The sequence below is a fragment of the Pseudorca crassidens genome, chromosome 1 (genome assembly GCF_039906515.1).
Source record: "Pseudorca crassidens isolate mPseCra1 chromosome 1, mPseCra1.hap1, whole genome shotgun sequence".
In the NCBI taxonomy this organism is placed as follows: Eukaryota; Metazoa; Chordata; class Mammalia; order Artiodactyla; family Delphinidae; genus Pseudorca; species Pseudorca crassidens.
In genome coordinates, this window is record NC_090296.1 from 111605690 (window position 1) to 111626531 (window position 20842).

Consider the following 20842-nt stretch of genomic DNA (forward strand, 5'->3'; position numbering starts at 1 on the left):
GTTCTGTTCCACTATCTTTTGCTATTTTTCAGGCAACTTCATAATTCTGTCTTCCTAAAACTGATTATCTTTTTGAGCAAAGAACTGCTCCAGGTGCCTTTTATAGTCTTCCAGGGAATTGAAATTTTATCCATTAAGAGAATTTTGTGAAGACCGAAATAAATGGAAATCCAAAGCTGCAATGTGTGGTGAATATGCCAGATGAATCAGAACTTCCCAGCCAAGCTGTAACAGCTTTTTGCCTGGTCATCAAAGAAACATGTTGTCTTGCATTATCCTAATGGAAGATTATGCTTTGTCTGTTGACTCATTGCTGACGCTTTTCTTTGAGTGCTGCTTTCAGTTGGTCTAATTGGGAGCAGTACTTGTTGGAATTAATCGTTTGGTTTTCCGGGAGGAGCTCGTAATAAAGGACTCCCTTCCAGTCCCACCATCTACACATCACCGTCTTTGGATGAAGACCAGCCTTTGGTGTGGTTGGTGGTGGTTCATTTTGCTTGCCCCACGATCTCTTCCATTCCACACTGTCGTACAGTATCCACTTTCCACTGCCCATCACAATTGGTTTTAAAAACGAGACGTTTTCATTACGTTTAAGTAGAGAATCGCATGCGGAAATACGGTCAAGAAGGTTTTTTTCACTTATGTGGAGCCCAAACATGAAAGCGATTCACATAACCAAGCTGGTGCAAGTGATTTTCAGTGCTTGATTTGGATATTTTGAGTATGTCAGCTATCTGCTGCGTGGTATAAAATTGATTGTTGTCAGTTAATGTCTTGATTTCATTGCTATCGACTTCAACTGGTCTACCCAACTGTGGGGCATGGTCCAGCGAGAAATCTCCAAAAAGAAACTTTGCCCACAACTTTTGACACGTTCGATCAGTCACAGCACCTTTTCCATACACTGCACAAATCTTTTTTTGCATTTCGGTTGCGTTTTTACCTTTCTTGAAATAATAAAGCATAATATGCTGAAAATGTTGCTTTTTTTCTTCCATCTTCAGTATTAAAATGGCTACACAAAAAGTCACCAATTTTGATAAGTCTTTTTTTAAACGCACGCTGATATGACAGCTGTCACATACAATCTAACAAAATTGTTTTGAATGAAGTTAAAGACAACTAAGTGCTACTAGAGCCATCTTACGGGAAAAAAAACGAACCTTTGGCCAACCCAGTATTTTCTCTCCGTAGACCCAAAGAGAAGCTTGGCGGCCAGGTTACAGTTCCCACCTCTAAAAAGCTGTCCTTTTGCTCAAGGCAAATAAACTCTACGTCTCAGCCTTCCTGCATCTTCACCAGCCCTGGGCACTTCCCTGCCCATCCTCAGCTAGACAGAGATGCCCCCTGCCTCACTCTAGTCAAAAGCTCTCCTACACCCAGCATCTTTTCACTCTGGGAGCCAGATCTGGCTTCACTTTTCCTAGCTGCCTAGCCTGTCGAGTCCTTAAATCTGAGATCGTTCTTCTATGAAATGGGCCCTTAGCTCACAGGTTATCATCGTGGAACTGGAATGTGTGACCCAGGTGATAAGTCCACAGCACAGCACGTCGGGCACGCTCGATGGCCCTTCCTGCTGCTGCCCTCAACGTGCCGCGTGTGCCATGGAGACCAACACGGAAGACTTGGGGAAGCTGGGACAACACTAACTCTGCCCCATGTGGCATTGATTGTTATCAGGACTATTCTCAGATACCCTGTGCCAGAACCTGTCACGAGCGCCTTACTGGTGTTATTTTAGCTTCACCTCAGTCCCATTTCACTTACACAGAAACAGACTTACGGGCTAGTGTCTGTTGACTAGGTTAGTCCTATGTGTCTTTGTGGGTGCATGACATACATCGTATGTTTGGTGGAACACACCTCAGCTATTGAAAGTGTTTCATATTTTCCTTTTCCTTTGGTTAATCCACATGTTTAATAAGCTTGCTGTTATTTTCCCCTTGCAGACCTTCATAAGTCCTTATTCTGGATTAAATCTGGTGTTGGCATACATCATCCTGGTGCTCACGGGCATCTGGGCCTTCTTTGTTTCTGGAGGCAGCTGCCGAAGCCTGAAACTCTGCCTGCTTTGCCAAGACAAGGACTCCCTCCTCTTCAACCAGCGCTCCAGATAACCTCCAAGGACCAGCGCTTCTCAAACAGTAAGCTGCCTCTTTAGAGGAAGCGCAGTGGTGCCTTTTTCTAAAAATCCCTTTTCCTGGTGGAATTAGAAAAAACCAAACTATCTAGATACAGCATGGCTTTCATGCAACAGCTTTCTGAAAGGGATTCATCAGTGGTGTGCAGCCAGGCTGCACATTAGAAAGAACTACCTGGGGAAGCATAAAGAATACTGATTTCTGGACTGCACCCTCCAGATTTAATTGGTCTGGGCATTTGGTGATTTTTTAAAACTTCCCAGATGACTCCGATGTGCAGCCAGGTTGACAACCATCGGTGTCCAAACAGGAACTTCCTGAGAACGCCGTAAGTGAATAAGAATCAGATGTTTAGCTGTCTCTTAACTCAGCCTGCTTTGGGCAAGTGAGTATCTGAAGGTGAAATCCTGGTTAGCCTTTGTCGTTTCGAGTTTTGAAGTCACAGAAGGCTAAAGGGCTATTATCTCTGTGAACTGTTGTCACATCCTTCACTGGTACCCTGTTTTATGAGAACATGGTAGGCCGTGCTTCTAAATATAATAATACATTGCACTGACTAACTATGATCATTTAACCAAAGTAAGCTATTGATTAATAGACTGTATTTTCCTCTAGTTTTTTCGTTCTCGATTTTGCTTGTTTGAAGCATTACATGACATTACATTTTTGAGCATAGATTATGTTTCTTTAATTAAAAACGAATTATTTTCCAACTTCCTGGGAAGATGATATAAAACCAAGAATCTTTGTGCAACTTCTGTAAGTCTTTCCTGGGCTCGAGGCTTTCCATGGGCTCTGCCCCAAGGCAGTGTTTACCAGCTGAGTGCTTGCTGCCGGACTAGTTGAGGTGAAGCCTGTTGTTCTATCTCTGAGCAGCTCTGCAGGTTGCTGAGTGATGTACCCTGGAACAAGCTTCACTGGAGCTGGCAGAAGTTTACGAAAAGCAGGAGGAAAACAAGCTAGTAGGGTGGTGTTGACGCTTATAATTTGCTCCTGTGATATTAACTAGTACTTCTCCCCAGATGGTGTAGTGAAAAATTGGAAATACGACTAAAACTGCCAAATTCACGCTTTTAACATAGCCCATATAATCTTTAGATCTTGTAAATGTCTCTGGGTTTTGCTGACAGCTACAGCATTCCCTTTATAGGAATATCTAAGATCTTGGTTCAGCTTCCAAACAATGCTTTTGGTTTCCTTTGTAAAGAGCAGTTGTTCCCAGTTGATGGCTTTTAGGAAGATGATGGTGTGAAATGTAAATTCCCTACACATTTAAGTGAGAAGCTCAGTGAATCCCGTATGTGCAGTACAACAGCCAAAAGAAATAGAAGCAGCAAATGAGAGGGCTCACCAGTGACGTGACAGATGGGAGAATTTGACAATACTGTGGTGGGGAAGAATAACAGACATGTTTAAAATGGAAACGCAGCCAGTATTTTGGGTTAGCCACACATCATTCCAGGGACCAGAACCTTACATGTGAACTAGACCTTTATCAGAGAAATCCCCTCTCATGTTTAAATTATTTGAATTTTTCAATCTAGGGATTCAGGAGGAATAGGGTTTCTAGCAAGGCTGTAAACGGTCCCATAAGCAATTATAGTTATTCCGCTAAAGCTTACTTCAGCACTAATACCGATGTTTTTGCTGGGGTTTACAATTTTCCACCTTTTTTCAAGATTTTCTTTAAACTAGGTGAGTCGTAGGAGATTCAAGGACATAGAGACTGAATAGTGAAATCTATTGTGCAGAGTTGAGGGGAACAAGATACCCACTGAACTGGGCTTCATTCCTATTGGAGCGTGGTGTTCTTTGATGAACAGGATAAGAAAAATATAGAGTTGGTTATTACTGTTGACATACACATCTCTTAAACGGATAGTCTGGTTAAATATTTGCTGATCTGTAAAGTATAGAAATATCTGAGAATATTAATATTACTCATGCTTGAGCTCTGAGGATGTCCTGTGTGCATTAATAGTTTAATATTAAGTAAGGAATCTGGGGTATTGTGACATCTCATTTATAAAAGCATCTCGGGCAGGAAGAAAATTTTCTTTGATGGTGAGACTGTTGTCTTAGCTTTATTTAATAGTTTATTTAATAATCCTTGATTACCTATGAATAGAGGAACTTTGTAATTCCTTATTTCTCTTGCGAGCATTGCCATAGTCAGCTTAGGCACTGTTATTGCAAGTAGCCTTGTTTGCCTAATGCCAAGGAAGCCCAGGGGGAGAGTAGTCTTCCTCTGTTGTGTGTATATATTGAGGTGTGCTTTATTTTTTTAATTTTTATTTTTTGTGTTTGTTATCTCTACTGAGCTTTCTGAGCCCTGATAGTATTTGGAGAGGAGCTGTTGGTGGTAATCTTGTTTGTATGTTCTCCTCCACACGGGGCTTTCTCAGTTTGGAGGGAAATGTGGCTATAGTTAAAGCTGACCTTGGAATGTGAATGCTGTTGCAGCACCTGACTCTGTTGCCATGTGAGGAATTGAGATCAGTTTTGGTTCTCTAAGAAATTTGTGTTTATTTGTAACTCATCTGAATTAGCAGTTGTAATGGGAGGAGTTTCGTTACCCTTGATCCTAGCCTGTGTGACTGGCAATATAGTAGCAGCCTCTTTTCGAGCAGCTTAGTGAAAACATGGCTGAAAGGAATAAATGGTGTCTGAAGACTGTATAGAAGATGGCTTTTGTTCTCAATGTTAATATTTTTCTTCTCAAGCACATTTCCTTGTTTGCTGAGAGTGGCAGGTACACGTCAAAAATGCTAGGTGTCCTTATCCTGTAGAGTTGGTACAGGATAAGGAGTCATGACAGAAGCTTCCTCTTACCTGGTCCTCTTCCTGCTCGCCTCAAACTAGCCCCAAGACGTGGATTAATGGTCAGAGTGGACCTGAGGGCTCCGCGGAAGCCAGGGTGGCAGCCTGTCTCAGGCATCAGCAGCCCACTCCCTGGGACGAGCTCCTTGAGAGTGCTAGCTTTCTATTTGGCTAAGTGTTTCCTAGGCTGCACCATTCCTAACTCCAGGTAGATAGATGTCACAACAAAACAATCTCAAAGTTCTTTGCTTAGAGCACTTTGTTTATGATTGCGATGTTTACATTTCTCATTTAATAAAAGACTTTACTGCATTCCGTTATATTTTAGTGTTTAGAGGGGTGGGTACCGTCTCTATGTACAGTATGTATCGTTTTATATAAGTTATACTGTTATGTCATGTATACTTGCAATGTCAGACCTTGTGTCCCATACACAATGCAATAGACTCTTTCCAGAGCTGTATTTTTCAGTAAACAATAAAAAGATTGTTTGTCACTACTTGTTTCTCATGTTTCCTCTTCTTTGGAATAGTGTATCCTGCAGTATTTGTTTTACAATTTTTGTCTCTTATAAAACTTGGCTGTACATTATGTTATTTGTCACTGGTCAGCTCGGAGACTCTTTTCAAAGAGAAATCTTTGTTATCTGATTTAAAATTTATAAGGCCTGTTTCGTTTCTGTGTGTTCAGAAGCAGTTTGGTGCAGAGAAGTTCCTTGAGGTGTCATAAACCAAATGGAGGAGAATCCTCAAAGGTCCTGGAAGCCCTTGAAAAGTCTCCTAAGTAACTGTAAAATAGTGAATGTATAAACCATCATGGAATACTGGCTGAAGGTGGGAGTTGGTTGACTAGGAGAGTACAATTTAGTTTCTACCCAGTGACCCCGAGCAGCCTGTAGAGTCGTTTTGTTTTTTCTTCCCTTGGTGAGGAGTCAGTGCAGCTAAGGGGCTGAGCATGGCCTTCACCGTCAGACACGCTACACAGAGAATTGTTAGGGCCTGAAACGCAAAACCATGTGATGCCTTTTCACTCTGGTTTGAAATGAGGCTGCTCCAGGTTTATGTTAATTGTATTATTAGATGAAATATCCTCAGGAATCAAGGACTCGTTGGTCTAACTTGTAATGGAAAAGGGGCACATTCCTCAGGTAACAGCCCAGATTCACGTACAATTTCTTTGGCCGTTCCACACTGAAATCGTGGCTCTAGTTTAATTGTTATTTGTTTGATATTTAGTTGGAAAAGGGATTTCCCTGTGACCAGCCTCAACATATGAGAAACCCCCAATGGAAAGAACTACATATTTTACCTTTGCCTTATTGAAAATGCTGAATAGAAGGAACCACTCACCTGGCTTATGGTCTCAGCCTTAGTAAAAGAATTGGGGATTTGATATATTCTAAGGGGACGACAGTAGATTATGAGCCCTGAGTGGGTCCTGGCTTTAAGGTTCAATAATTAGTAGGTGGTACTTGTTGCTTAAGTGTGGGTCACTGTAAATCCTGCTTATACCTAACAGTATATCCATACATATTTTCTGTGCTTGAGCAAAATCAGAGGTGGAGTCTACAGCGTTTAATCAGGGCTTACCATGCACAGAACATTGTGTTAGATACTTTATCTTGTGTGTGTGTGTGTGTGTGTGTGTGTGTGTGTGTGAGAGAGAGAGAGAGAGAGAGAGAGAGAGAGAGAGAGAGAGGTACTTTAAAAGGATGGAAAAGAAAAAGATGGTGGAGATCTTTGTTTTTAGGAAATATATAAGGCAGCTACAAATGCACTACAAGTTAGGAAATAATATAGAATAGCTCGAATACATAAGATGATACTTAAAATTTGGGGAGTGGATGAAGGGCAGGTGGATCATGGGGTTATGTCAAAAGGAAAAGGTGGGGACTGAGGGCTGAACCCTGAGGCACTCCACTTGACAGGTAGGAAAGGGCAGGTGGGGTCATCACTGAGGAAAGAAGGAAAAGCAGGGGAGTGTGGTGGCCTGAGAGCCAGGGGGAAGTATGTCAACTGCTGCTGAGCAATGAGTAAGATGTGAGGAGTAGGACCTGATTGCTGCACATGGAGAGATGGAATTTTCTGGTGACTTTGATAAAAGCAATTTTAGTGTAGGGGTGAACATCTAAATGGAGTGGGTTATAGAGATTGGGAGATAAGGAAGTAGCCACAGCACGTAGAGTACAGATAACCGTATAATTATGGTAGGGGAATGGGATGATAGCCTGAGGAGGATGTGACGGCAAGAGACGGCATTCTTCTTTTCTTTTCTTTTTTCTCTCTGACATTGTACTGTAACAGCATGTTTATATGAAGATGGGGATGATTCAGTGGAAAGGGAAACATTGATGCAATAGAGGGGATAGTTGCCAAAGCAAAGTCCCTAAGGAGAGAATAGAGTGGGAAGTTTTTTAGCATTAAATGCTTACATTAGATAAGTTAAAATGTTTAAAAGCAAGAGCTTAAACTTCTACTTAAGAAACTAGAAACAGAGGAGCAAACTAAAGCTAGAATAAGCCGAAGAAAGGAAGTAGCGAAGAGAATAGCAGAAGTCAGATAGAAGGCAGAAAAAACAATGGAGCAATCAATAAAAGGAAACTGGTTCTTTGAGAAAATCAGTACAATTGGTAAAGCGGTGTCCAGATAGATAAGGAAAAAAAAGAGGGCACAAATGATGAGTATCAGGAATAAGTGGAGACATCAATACAGCCTCTACATTATTAAGTAAAATGGGAATATTATGAATAGCTTAAAGGCAGTAAATTAAAAATTTAAATGAAGTAGACAGATTCCTTTGTAAAAAAGCTCACTCAAGAACTAGAAAATCTGACTATCGCTATATTGCTTCAGAGTGTTTTTTCTTGCCTTGTAATGTGCCTTGTGATTATTTATTGAAAGCTGTACATTATGTATTAGGTAACAGGAACTGAAGTAAATAGGCCTTTAGTGTAAGTTTTATGTCAGTCTGGGCAAAAGCTGGACTATATTTAATGTTTGCTGCAGCTCTAAGTACCAGAGTCTTCAAGTTCCTCTAGTGTCCTTGTTGTTGTCTCCCCTCTTGACTTTGGGCTTCCCCTGTGCTCCTTCTCAAAGAAAGTCTATGTCTTGCAGATCTTTGAACTGTAACCCACTGTTTTTATATTGGAGCCCTACTGAGGTGGCAGTAAGGTTGGTGTGGGAGAGGGGCCATGTCCTATAATCTTAAGACTAAATCTCAGTTTTTTGATGGGGCTACATCTCTTAACTAAGCATCTCTTAGTTCTTTTCCTCCCCTTAGGTGAGACAGGAAGGCTAACGGGGGCTGGAGTGGGAGAAGTGCCCTTCTTCTAGGTGGGATAAGGCTCTTGTACTGTCTTTTCTCCTAGAAAGTAGGCCTTTGTTATGGAGAATGCTCTGGGCATATTTTACTTTTTTTTTTTCTTTCTTAAAAAATAAATTTACTTATTTAATTTTGGCTGTGTTGGGTCTTCGTTGCTGCGTGCAGGCTTTCTCTAGTTGCGGCAAGCGGGGGCTACTCTTCATTGCGGTATGCGGGCTTCTCATTGCGGTGGCTTCTCTTGTGGAGCACGGGCTCTAAGCATGCGGGCTTCAGTAGTTGTGGCACGCGGGCTCAGTAGTTGTGGCACACGGGCTTAGTTGCTCCACGGCATGTGGGATCTTCCCAGACCAGGTATCGAACCCGTGTCCCCTGCATTTGCAGGAGGATTCTTAACCACTGCACCACCAGGGAAGTCCCTCTGGGCATATTTTACAATGATTATCCTTACCCTCTCCCTGCCAGAGCCACAGGGAGCTCTTCATTGAGAATTTGGCAGGGCTCCTGGAGGTAAAACCCTCAAAAGTGTGGGGCTCTTAAGACTCTGTTCTAGTCTTAGGAATTTCTCACTTTTAAGCTATTCCATACTTAGGCTCTAGCAATTTGTCAAAATTAGCATTTAGGTGTCCCTACCTGTTTATGGCTCCACCGACTTCTGCTCTAGGTAAGCAAATCTCAGCTGTGGCACTCTGGATTCACCTGTCTCTCCAGATTTCAGGATGATGGCTTGTCTTGAGACCTCAGTTCTCTAATGGGGGTGAGAAATATTACTGATTTTCAGTTTGTTTAGTGTTTTCTTTTTCTTTTTTTTTAACATCTTTATTGGAGTATAATTGCTTTACAGTGTGTTTAGTGTTTTCTTATTGTAAGTGTGAGAATGACAGCTTTCAAGCTCTTTACATGTTGGAGCTAACCAGAAATCCCCAAAATCTATTAAAGACATTGAATTTGCAGTTTATATAAAGAAATTCCTAGAAGGCTTCACTGAAGAATTCTACCAAACTTTAATAAAACAAACAAAAAGAAAGGAGATATGTTATAAAACTGTAGTAATCAAAACAGTATGGTATTGGCATAAAAACAGACACATAGAACCATAAAAATTCTAGAAGAAAACATAGTACTCTCTTTGACATCAGTTTTAGTAGTATTTTTTTGGATATGTCTCAAGGGAGACAAAAGCAAAAATAAACAGGACCACATCAAACTAAAAAGCTTTTGCACAGCAAAGGAAACTATCAACAAAATGAAAAGGCCACTTACTGAATGGGAGAAGATATTTGCAAATAATATATCTGATAAAGGGTTAATATCCAAAATATATAAAGAACTCATAAAACTCAACATCAACATATGTATATGTGTGTGTGTGTGTGTGTGTGTGTGTGTGTGTGTATGTATGTATGTATCACATCTTCTTTGCCCATTCATCTACTGATAGGCACTTGGGTTGCTTCCATATCTGGGCTATTATAAATGCTGCAATGAAAAAAGAAAAAAGAACACCCCCCCCCCCCCCCCACAAACAATCCAATTAAAAAAACAGGCAGAGGATCTGAAAAGACATTTTTCCAAAGAAGGCATTCAGCTGGCCAACAGGCACATGAAAAGATGCTCAATATCACTAATCATCAGGGAAATGCAAATCAAAACCACAGTGATATATCACCTTACACCTGTCAGAATGGCTGTCGTCAAAAAGACCTCAAATAACTAGTGTTGGCAAGGATTTGGAGAAAAGGGAGCCCTTCTGCATGGTTGGTGAGTGTAAATTGGTGCAGCCACTATGGAAAACAGGATGGAGGTTCCTCAAAAAATTAAAAATAGAACTACCATATGATCCAGCAGTTCTACTCCTTGGTATTTATCCAAAGAAAACAAAAACACTAATTAGAAAAGATATATGCACCCCTGTGTTCATTGCAGCATTTGCAATAGACAAGATATGGAAGCAACCCAAGTGCCTATCAGTAGATGAATGGGTGAAGAAGATGTGATACATACACACACACACAGACACACACACACACACACACACACACACACACACACCATGGAATATTATTCAGCCATAAAAAGAATGAAATCTTGCCATAACAGAGTTATAGATACAGAGAACAAAACAGGTGGTTAGAGGAGAGGGGGCTGGGGAGAGGAAGGAAATAGGTGAGGGAGAGTAAGAGGTATAAACTTCCAGTTTCAAAATAAATGAGTCATGGATATGAAATGTACAGTGTGAGGAATATAGTCAATAGCTATGTAATATCTTTGGGTGGTGACACACTGTAACTAGATTTATTGTGGTGATTATTTTGAAGTGTATAGAAATAACAAATCACTACATTGTGTAACAGGAACTAACATAGTGTTATAGGTCAGCTATACTTCAAAAACAAGCAAACAAACATAGAAACAAATGGAAAAAGATCAGGTATATGGTTATCAGAGGTGGGCAGTGGGGGGAGGGGGAATTGGATGAAAGCAGTCAAAAAGTACTATAGACTTGCAGTTTTAAGATAAATAAGTGCTAGGGATATAATGTACAACATGATAAATATAATTAACATTGCTGTACATTATATATGGAAGTTAAGAGAGTAAATCCTAAGAGTTCTCATCACACACACAAATTTTTTTCTGTTTCTGTAATTTTGTGTCTATATGAGATGATGGGTGTTCACTAAACTTACGGTGATAATCATTTTCATGATGTATGTAAGTCACATCATTATACCATACATATTAAATTTATACAGTGCTGTATGTCAATTAATCTCAGTAAAATGAAAAAAAAATTGTTTAGCATATGGTAGAAACAGCACGTTGCTGTTTGTCATGTTTAGCGTGTTGTAAGCAGACAACTCAGTACAATCCTTTTGGGTGGTAATTTAGCAAAATTTGTAAAATATCTATAAAATTTTGAGATGTGCGTTTTGTGAACCAGCAGTTGCTTTTCTAGGAATTTATGTTCCAGAAATACATCTGAATACATAGGATCTTGTAATAGTCTTGTAACTGTAAGGAATTTGCAATGAATGTCTTTCAACAGAGCTTGGTGTCCAATTGCAGAACGCTTTACAGCCATTAGAAAGAATGAGAATATTTGGAATATGTTAGAAAACAAAAGCAAGGTATAGACCATTCTTCCATTCAATAAATATTTTTTATGCCAGACATTGTGCTAGATACCAAGAATACAATAGTGAAAGTAGGTAAGATCTGTTTATTAAATATTTAAAAGTGCATGTTAACACACAAACATACAAAACTATGACTATTTTGGGAGTTAGGATTATGGGGGACTTTTGGCTTTATTCATAATTAAATATTTGTATTTTTTAATGAGCATATATTATTTGTTTTAATATGGAAAACCTCTTATTTAAATAAAATATTGGTCACAGCATTATTTATAGTAGCAAAAAGCTAGAAGAAAAGTATTAATGTTTAACACTAAGGAAAAGTTTAGACCACCAAATCCATCCAAAGAAACATTATCCAGCAAATAAAAATTAGGTTTATAAATATTAAATAACAATATGCTATCATGTTAATTACTTAAGGACTTTTTAAAAGTATCAATACATAGAAAAAATATCTGAGAGAAAAACACAAAAACATTAGTAGCATCTGCATTAGCGAAGAGGTGACTTTAAATACACTTTCCATTTCTCTGCATTTCTGAGTTTCCTTTTTTTTTCCACACACACACTGTATTTTATTTTTACAAGAGATAAATAAACTGACGCCAAGCATTGTAAATGGATGACCACAACAAAAGCAACAACGATTGCAATTACCCAACACGAAACACACTCATACTATGTCATAATATTGGCATTGAGTCCAGTAATCCTCCACTGTAACAGCTCCTTTACTTTGCAGTGAAAATTGATTTGTATATTTTTTGCCTCTGAGTCCTTGTGGGATTTTTTTTTAATATTCAAACAGAAAATCACAAAAATTATAATCATCCTCATCAGTTCACTCAGTCCCATGTAATTAATTTTTTTTATCTTGATCTTTTGTTAGCACTTTTATGAATTCATCAGTTTTCCATTAGAGTTCTGAAAAGGCTTATTCATTCAGTTCAGCAGTATAGTCAGTTACCAGAAAGCTGTACCTGTCAGAGTCTTTTCCATGAATTCCTTGAAGATGAAACCCTTTTATAGGAACATTTTTGCAAAAGCATTAGAATACACCCAGAACTGTCTGCAAATGACAAAAGACTTAAAAATGACCACAGTTAAAGATTTGATGAAAGTTCATAATAATGCAATTGACAAGAAAATTTAGAGATATACATTTTAAAGTAATAACTAGAATTATGACTTACAACATTATACCAGAACATATAAGATTTTTAGAAATTTCATGTAATGTCTGAAACATTTATATTAACATATTTCCATACAAATAACCCAAAGAAAGTTTAGTATTAGTTGTTTTGTTGGTTGGTTGGTTTGTTTTTTTATACTGCAGGTTCTTATTAGTCATCTGTTTTATACACATCAGTGTATACATGTCAATTCCAATTGCACAATTCAGCACACCACCACCACCACCCCACCGCGGTTTTCCCCTCTTGGTGTCCATACGTTTGTTGTCTACATCTGTGTCTCAGCTTCTGCCCTGCAAACTGGTTCATCTGTACCATTTTTCTAGGTTCCACATACAGAGCATATATTATTTATGTAGTCAGACAAAACCATAATCTAACCACTTCTAGGATTTCTTATTGTCCTTATTAGAAAGTGTATATCATAAAAGGCCTTTCACACTCTGATCCCAACCACTTTCCTGCCCCCCACCATTCCCTGTCCTCCCTTCCCAGACATTTTCAAACACATCCCTGAGGCCTCTGTTTACGATGCACCATGAGCTCTCAAACCTCCACATCTTTGTTCTTGTTTTTCGCTCCAGGTAGAAAGCATCGTATTCCTCCTTCAAGGTCCTGCTCAAGTGTCAGTCTTTGTGAAGTCTTTCCTGATTAGACTTAGAAAAACAAGTGGCTTTTTCCACTGTGATTCCTTAACACGTATATATTTTTAAATCAAGGAATAATTTACATACAGTAAAATGCACTGATCTGAAGCATACAATTGGATGAGTCTTGACAAATGTGTACACCTGTGTAACCACCACCCCAGCAAGCTATAGAACGTTTCCTGTTCCCCAGGTGGTTCCCTTGCTTCCTTCCTAGTCAATCCACGTACCTTCCACAGAGGCAGCTGCTGGTTCCAACTTCTATCACCGTGGATTACTTTCACTTTTGAACTTCATAAAAATGGAATAACATAAAGTGTACTCTTGTATCTGACTTCTTTCCTCCGCATAATTTTCTGAGATTCATGTCTTGGGGTATATCAATAAGTTGTAACTTTTTGCTGAATGGTATTCCATCTTATGGATGTACAGTTTGTTTAGTCCTTCTCCTGTTAATAGACACATAGCATCTTTTCATACCACTCTTCTATATATTATGGTCAATGTTTTCTGTCTGTCTCCCTAAATGAGATTGTGATACCAATTATCTGTCTGAATCATGGTTGCACTTAATTTGTGCCTAGCAAACAGTGGTTGCTCATTAAATCTTTGCTTTTGAATAAGGAGGTATGAGAAAGAAAGTCAATTGGAAATTACTTTGAATGATAGAAGAGAGATAAAGGAAAACGCTGTTTCCATATAACACTTCTGACACCAGAAGTGTGGGTTTCTCCACACCAAGCAATTCTCCAGTCCTCAGTGGACACCAACTGGCTGTTCTACAATTTAACTCAATTCTGACACTAACTGTCCAGAAATATTGCAGACCCCACAGGTTAGGGACTCAATCCCACAAGCCTGCCCCCACTTTAGACAATTGCAAGTCCCAGGTTGTCACTTGTACTTCTGACTATAAATTACAGGTTCCCATGACTCCCTCCTCAGGTCTGATAATTTGCTAGAAAACTCAGGTAAACATTTACTTACATTTGCCAGTTTATTATAAAGGATATTAACAAGGGATATATTAACAAGGGATTATTATAAAGGATATTATAAAGGATATTAACAAAGGATATTAACAGCCAGATAAAGAGGTCCATACGTCAACGTATGAAGAAAGGGCACAAGGCTTCCATGCCCTAGCTCTGGGTGCACCATTATCCCAGCACTTGTGTGATGGGAGCATTCTGAATCCCATTGTTTAGGGTTTTTATGGAGGTCCCATTATGCAGATGTGATTGATTAAATCATTCCCCATTGGTGTTTTCTTCTTTTTTTAATAGATTTATTTATTTATTTATTTATTGGCTGTGTTGGGTCTTTGTTGCTGCTTGCGGGCTTTCTCTAGTTGTGGCGAGCGGGGGCTACTTTTTGTTGTGGTGCGCGGGCTTCTCATTGCGGTGGCTTCTCTTTGTTGCGAAGCACAGGCTCTAGGCACGCGGGCTTCAGTAGTTGTGGCATGCGGGCTCAGTAGTTGTGGCTTGCAGGCTCTAGAGCGCAGGCTCAGTAGTTGTGGTGCACGGGCTTAGTTGCTCCACGACATGTGGGATCTTCCCAGACCAGGGCTCGAACCCGTGTCCCCTGCATTGGCAGGTAGATTCTTAACCACGGTGCCACCAGGGAAGTCCCACCCCCCACACAAACACTGGTGATTGAGCTCAATTCCCAGCCTCTCTCCCCTCCCTGGAGGCTGGGGGTGGGGCTGAAAATTCTAACCCTCTAGTCACATGGTTGGTTCCTCAGCCCCCATCCTCCAAGCTTCATCACCTCTTTAGCATCAGCTGAGGTGTGGCTTAAAAGGGCTTCTTATGAATAACATTTAGGAGCTTTGTGCCAGGAACCAAAGACAAAGACCAAGTACATATTTCGTATTATATCCTAGTATCACAGGAGATTAATCCAGATTTCACCCAGTGGCTAAGAGGGAGTGATGAGCTCCTGACCATGCTTGTTCTCCATGAAAACGATGTACCATATTCAGGAAAGCTTTTCAAATGGTTATGTGTCGAGTGGTTGGGAAGGAGAGAAACTAAGATGCATGAGACCTGTTGTTGGATGTCTAGGTAGCTTGGGAAACTAGTTTCAGCAGATGAACTAATGGGTTATGTTACCTGCCTCACCAGAAGAGTCTTTGCTTCTTTCAGAGAAGCTGGTCAACTCTGTCATCACCAGCACAGAGTTGCTATAGAGGTCTCAGTGTGCCCTTGAACCCGTAGGCCCTGTGTTTATTGTCTTCATAGTGGGTGATTAAAAGTTAATATTTGAAACAAGTGATCTCGAGCAGAAATAATGACTTTGACTTACAGTGTGGAGAGGTCATAGTGGCCATGTGAGTAGAGATCATGCTCCTTCTTGGGCTCCCACCCACAGGACAAGTCCCAGAGAAGTGTGCCAGGCCTGGCCAGGCTTCTCCTTCTTGATCGACCAAGGGGATAAGCTCTGAATGGAAATGCCAGGATGGGGCAGGATGTTATTTGGCTGTGTAGTTCTTCTTCTTCTCCTTCTTCTCCCCCTCCCCCTCCCCTTCCTCCCTTTCTTCTTCTTTTTTTTTTTTTTTCTCTTTTATTTATCAGAAACATATCACATTAAATTTTATTCTTACTCAACAAATCCACTGCTTGGATGACTCTCTAAAGAAGATGTCCTCTTTTTTATTTTTTCCTTTATTTTTTCGAGCTTTACTGAGATATAATTGATGTATAACAGTGTGTAATTTTTTTGTTTTTACATCTATATTGGGGTATAATTGCTTTACAATGGTGTGTTAGTTTCTGCTTTATAACAAAGTGAATCAGTTATACATATACATATGTTCCCGTATCTCTTCCCTCTTGTGTCTCCCTCCCTCCCACCCTCCCTACCCCACCTCTCCAGGTGGTCACAAAGCACCAAGCTGATCTCCCTGTGCTATGCGGCTGCTTCCCACTAGCTATCTACCTTACGTTTGATAGTGTATATATATCCATGCCACTCTCTCACTTTGTCACAGCTTACCCTTCCCCCTCCCCATATCCTCAAGTCCATTCTCTAGTAGGTCTGTGCCTTTATTCCCGTATTACCCCTAGGTTCTTCATGACATTTTTTTTTCTTAGATTCCATATATATATGTTAGTATACGGTAGTTGTCTTTCTCTTTCTGACTTACTTCACTCTGTATGACAGACTCTAGGTCCATCTACCTCATTACAAATAGCTCAATTTTGTTTCTTTTTATGGCTGAGTAATATTCCATTGTATATATGTGCCACATTTTCTTTATCCATTCATCTGATGTTGGACACTTAGGTTGCTTCCATGTCCTGGCTATTGTAAATAGAGCTGCAATGAACATTTTGGTACATGACTCTTTTTGAATTATGGTTTTCTCAGGGTGTATGCCCAGTAGTGGGATCACTGGGTCATATGGTAGTTCTATTTTTAGTTTTTTAAGGAACCTCCATACTGTTCTCCATAGTGGCTGTACCAATTCATATTCCCACCAGCAGTGCAGGAGTGTTCCCTTTTCTCCACACCCTCTCCAGCATTTATTGTTTCTAGATTTTTTGATGATGGCCATTCTGACTGGTGTGAGATGATATCTCATTGTAGTTTTGATTTGCATTTCTCTAGTGATTAGTGATGTTGAGCATTTTTTTTTTTTTTGATGTTGGGGGTAGGAGTTAATTAATTAATTTATTTTTGGCTGTGTTGGGTTTTTGTTTCTGTGTGAGGGCTTTCTCTAGTTGTGGCAAGCAGGGGCCACTCTTCATCGCGATGCACACCTCTCACTATCGCGGCCTCTCTTGTTGCAGAGCACAGGCTCCAGACGCGCAGTCTCAGTAGTTGTGGCTCACGGGCCCAGTTGCTCCGCGGCATGTGTGATCTTCCCAGACCAGGGCTCGAACCCGTGTCCCCTGCATTGGCAGGCAGACTCTCAACCACTGCACCACCAGGGAAGCCCTGAGCATTCTTTCATATGTTTGTTGGCAATATGTATATCTTCGTTGGAGAAATGTCTACTTACGTCTTCTGCCCATTTTTGGATTGAGTTGTTTGTTTTTTTGATATTGAGCTGCATGAACTGCTTGTAAATTTTGGAGATTAATCCTTTGTCAGTTGCTTCATTTGCAAATATTTTCTCCCATTCTGAGGGTTGTCTTTTGGTCTTCTTTATGGTTTCCTTTGCTGTGCAAAAGCTTTGAAGTTTCATTAGGTCCCATTTGTTTGTTTTTGTTTTTATTTCCATTTCTCTAGGAGGTGGGTCAAAAAGGATCTTGCTGTGATTTATGTCGAGTGTCCTGCCTATGTTTTCCTCTAAGAGTTTGATAGTTTCTGGCCTTACATTTAGGTCTTTAATCCATTTTGAGCTTATTTTTGTGTATGGTGTTAGGGAGTGATCTAATCTCATACTTTTACATGTAGCTGTCCAGTTTTCCCAGCACCACTTATTGAAGAGGCTGTCCTTTCTCCACTGTACATTCCTGCCTCCTTTATCAAAGATAAGGTGACCATATGTGCGTGGGTTTATCTCTGGGCTTTCTATCCTGTTCCATTGATCTATCTTTCTGTTTTTATGCCAGTACCATACTGCCTTGATTACTGTAGCTTTGTAGTATAGTCTGAATTCAGGGAGCCTGATTCCTCCAGCTCCGTTTTTCGTTCTCAAGATTGCTTTGGCTATTCGGGGTCTTTCGTGTTTCCATACAAATTGTGAAATTTTTTGTTCTAGTTCTGTGAAAAATGCCAGTGGTAGTTTGATAGGGATTGCATTGAATCTGTAGATTGCTTTGGGTAGTAGAGTCATTTTCACAATGTTGAGTCTTCCAATCCAAGAACATGGTATATCTCTCCATCTATTTGTATCATCTTTAATTTCTTTCATCAGTGTCTTATAATTTTCTGCATACAGGTCTTTTGTCTCCTTAGGTAGGTTTGTTCCTAGATATTTTATTCTTTTTGTTGCAGTCGTAAATGGGAGTGTTTTCTTGATTTCACTTTCAGATTTTTCATCATTAGTATATAGGAATGCCAGAGATTTCTGTACATTAATTTTGTATCCTGCTACTTTACCAAATTTATTGATTAGCTCTAGTAGTTTTCTGGTCGCATCTTTAGGATTCTCTATGTATAGCATCATGTCATCTGCAAACAGTGACAGCTTTACTTCTTCTTTTCTGATTTGGATTCCTTTTATTTCTTTTTCTTCTCTGATTGCTGTGGCTAAAACTTCCAAAACTATGTTGAATAAGAGTGGTGAGAGTGGGCAACCTTGTCTTGCTCCTGATCTTAGTGGGAATGCTTTCAGTTTTTCACCATTGAGGACGATGTTGGCTGTGGGTTTGTCATATATGGCCTTTATTATGTTGAGGAAAGTTCCCTCTATGCCTACTTTCTGGAGGGTTTTTATCATAAATGGGTGTTGAATTTTGTCAAAAGCTTTCTCTGCATCTATTGAGATGACCATATGGTTTTTCTCCTTCAATTTGTTAATTTGGTGTATCACGTTGATTGATTTGCGTATATTGAAGAATCCTTGCATTCCTGGAATAAACCCCACTTGATCATGGTATATGATCCTTTTAATGTGTTGTTGGATTCTGTTTGCTAGTATTTTGTTGAGGATTTTTGCATCTATGTTCATCAGTGATATTGGCCTGTAGTTTTCTTTCTTTGTGACATCCTTGTCTGGTTTTGGTGTCAAGGTGATGGTGGCCTCGTAGAATGAGTTTGGGAGTGTTCCGCCCTCTTCTATATTTTGGAAGAGTTTGAGAAGCATAGGTGTTAGCTCTTCTCTAAGTGTTTGACAGAATTCGCCTGTGAAGCCATCTGGTCCTGGGCTTTTGTTTGTTGGAAGATTTTTAATCACAGTTTCAATTTCAGTGCTTGTGATTTGTCTGTTCATATTTTCTATTTCTTCCTGATTCAGTCTTGGCAGGTTGTGCATTTCTAAGAATTTGTCCATTTCTTCCAGGTTGTCCATTTTATTGGTATAGAGTTGCTTGTAGTAATCTCTCATGATCTTTTGTATTTCTGCAGTGTCAATTGTTACTTCTCCTTTTTCATTTCTAATTCTATTGATTTGAGTCTTCTCCCTTTTTTTTCTTGATGAGTCTGACTAATGGTTTATCAATTTTGTTTATCTTCTCAAAGAACCAGCTTTTAGTTTTATTGATCTTTGCTACCGTTTCCTTCTTTTCTTTTTCATTTATTTCTGATCTGATCTTTATGATTTCTTTCCTTCTGCTAACTTTGGGGGTTTTTTGTTCTTCTTTCTCTAATTGCTTTAGGTGCAAGGTTAGGTTGTTTATTCGAGATGTTTCCTGTTTCTTAAGGTAGGATTGTATTGCTATAAACTTTCCTCTTAGAACTGCTTTTGCTGCATCCCGTAGGTTTTTGGTTGTCATGTCTCCATTGTCATTTGTTTCTAGGTATTTTTTGATTTTCTCTTTGATTTCCTCAGTGATCACTTGTTATTAAGTAGTGTATTGTTTAGCCTCCATGTGTTTGTATTTTTTACAGATCTTTTCCTGTAATTGATATCTAGTCTCATAGTGTTGTGGTCGGAAAAGATACTTGATACAATTTAATTCTCTTAAATTTACCAAGGCTTGATCTGTAACCCAAGATATGATCTATCCTGGAGAATGTTCCATGAGCACTTGAGAAAAATGTGTATTCTATTGTTTTTGGATGGAATGTCCTATAAATATCAATTAAGTCCCTCTTGTTTAATGTATCATTTAAAGCTTGTGTTTCCTTATTTATTTTCACTTTGGATGATCTGTCCATTGGTGAAAGTGGGGTGTTAAAGTCCCCTACTATGGAATGTGTTACTGTCAATTTCCCCTTTTATGGCTTTTAGTATTTGCCTTATGTATTGAGATGCTCCTATGTTGGGTGCATAAATCTTTACAATTGTTATATCTTCTTCTTGGATCGATCCCTTAATCATTATGTAGTGTCCTTCTTTGTCTCTTCTAATAGTCTTTATTTTAAAGTCTATTTTGTCTGATATGAGAATTGCTACTCCAGCTTTCTTTTGGTTTCCATTTGCGTGGAATATCTTTTTCCATCCCCTCACTTTCAGTCTGTATGTGTCCTTAGGTCTGAAGTGGGTCTCTTGTAGACAGCATATATATGGGTCTTGTTTTTGTATCCATTCAGCCAGTCTGTGTCTTTTGGTGGGAGCATTTAGTCCATTTACATTTAAGGTAATTATCGATATGTATGTTCCTATTCCCATTTTCTTAATTGTTTTGGGTTTTGTTATTATAGGTCTTTCTTAATTGTTTTGGGTTTTGTTATTATAGGTCTTTTCCTTCTCTTGTGTTTCTTGCCTAGAGAAGATCCTTTAGCATTTGTTTTAAAGCTGGTTTGGTGGTGCTGAACTCTCTCAGCTTTTGCTTGTCTGTAAAGGTTTTAATTTCTCCATCAAATCTGAATGAGATCCTTGCTGGGTAGAGTAATTTTGGTTGTAGGTTTTTCTCCTTCATCACTTTAAATATGTCCTGCCAGTCCCTTTTGGCTTGCAGAGTTTCTGCTGAAAGATCAGCTGTTAACCTTATGGGGATTCCCTTGTGTGTTATTTGTTG

At 39.4% G+C, this 20842-nt stretch overlaps 1 protein-coding gene across 3 annotated transcripts in view; it reads left to right on the forward strand.

Annotated features, from left to right (window-relative positions):
• Positions 1-20842, forward strand: part of APH1B (aph-1 homolog B, gamma-secretase subunit) — a 116335-nt gene that overhangs the window by 24175 nt on the left and 71318 nt on the right. For 2 of the 3 annotated variants that reach the window (XM_067749702.1, XM_067749693.1), the window contains exon 6: positions 1953-2147. In XM_067749702.1, the coding sequence (XP_067605803.1) occupies positions 1953-2120 (168 nt within the window). In that variant the 3' untranslated portion in view covers positions 2121-2147. Of the gene's footprint in view, positions 1-1952; positions 5464-20842 lie in introns of those variants that run through there. The other variant, XM_067749712.1, reaches the window with a different exon arrangement.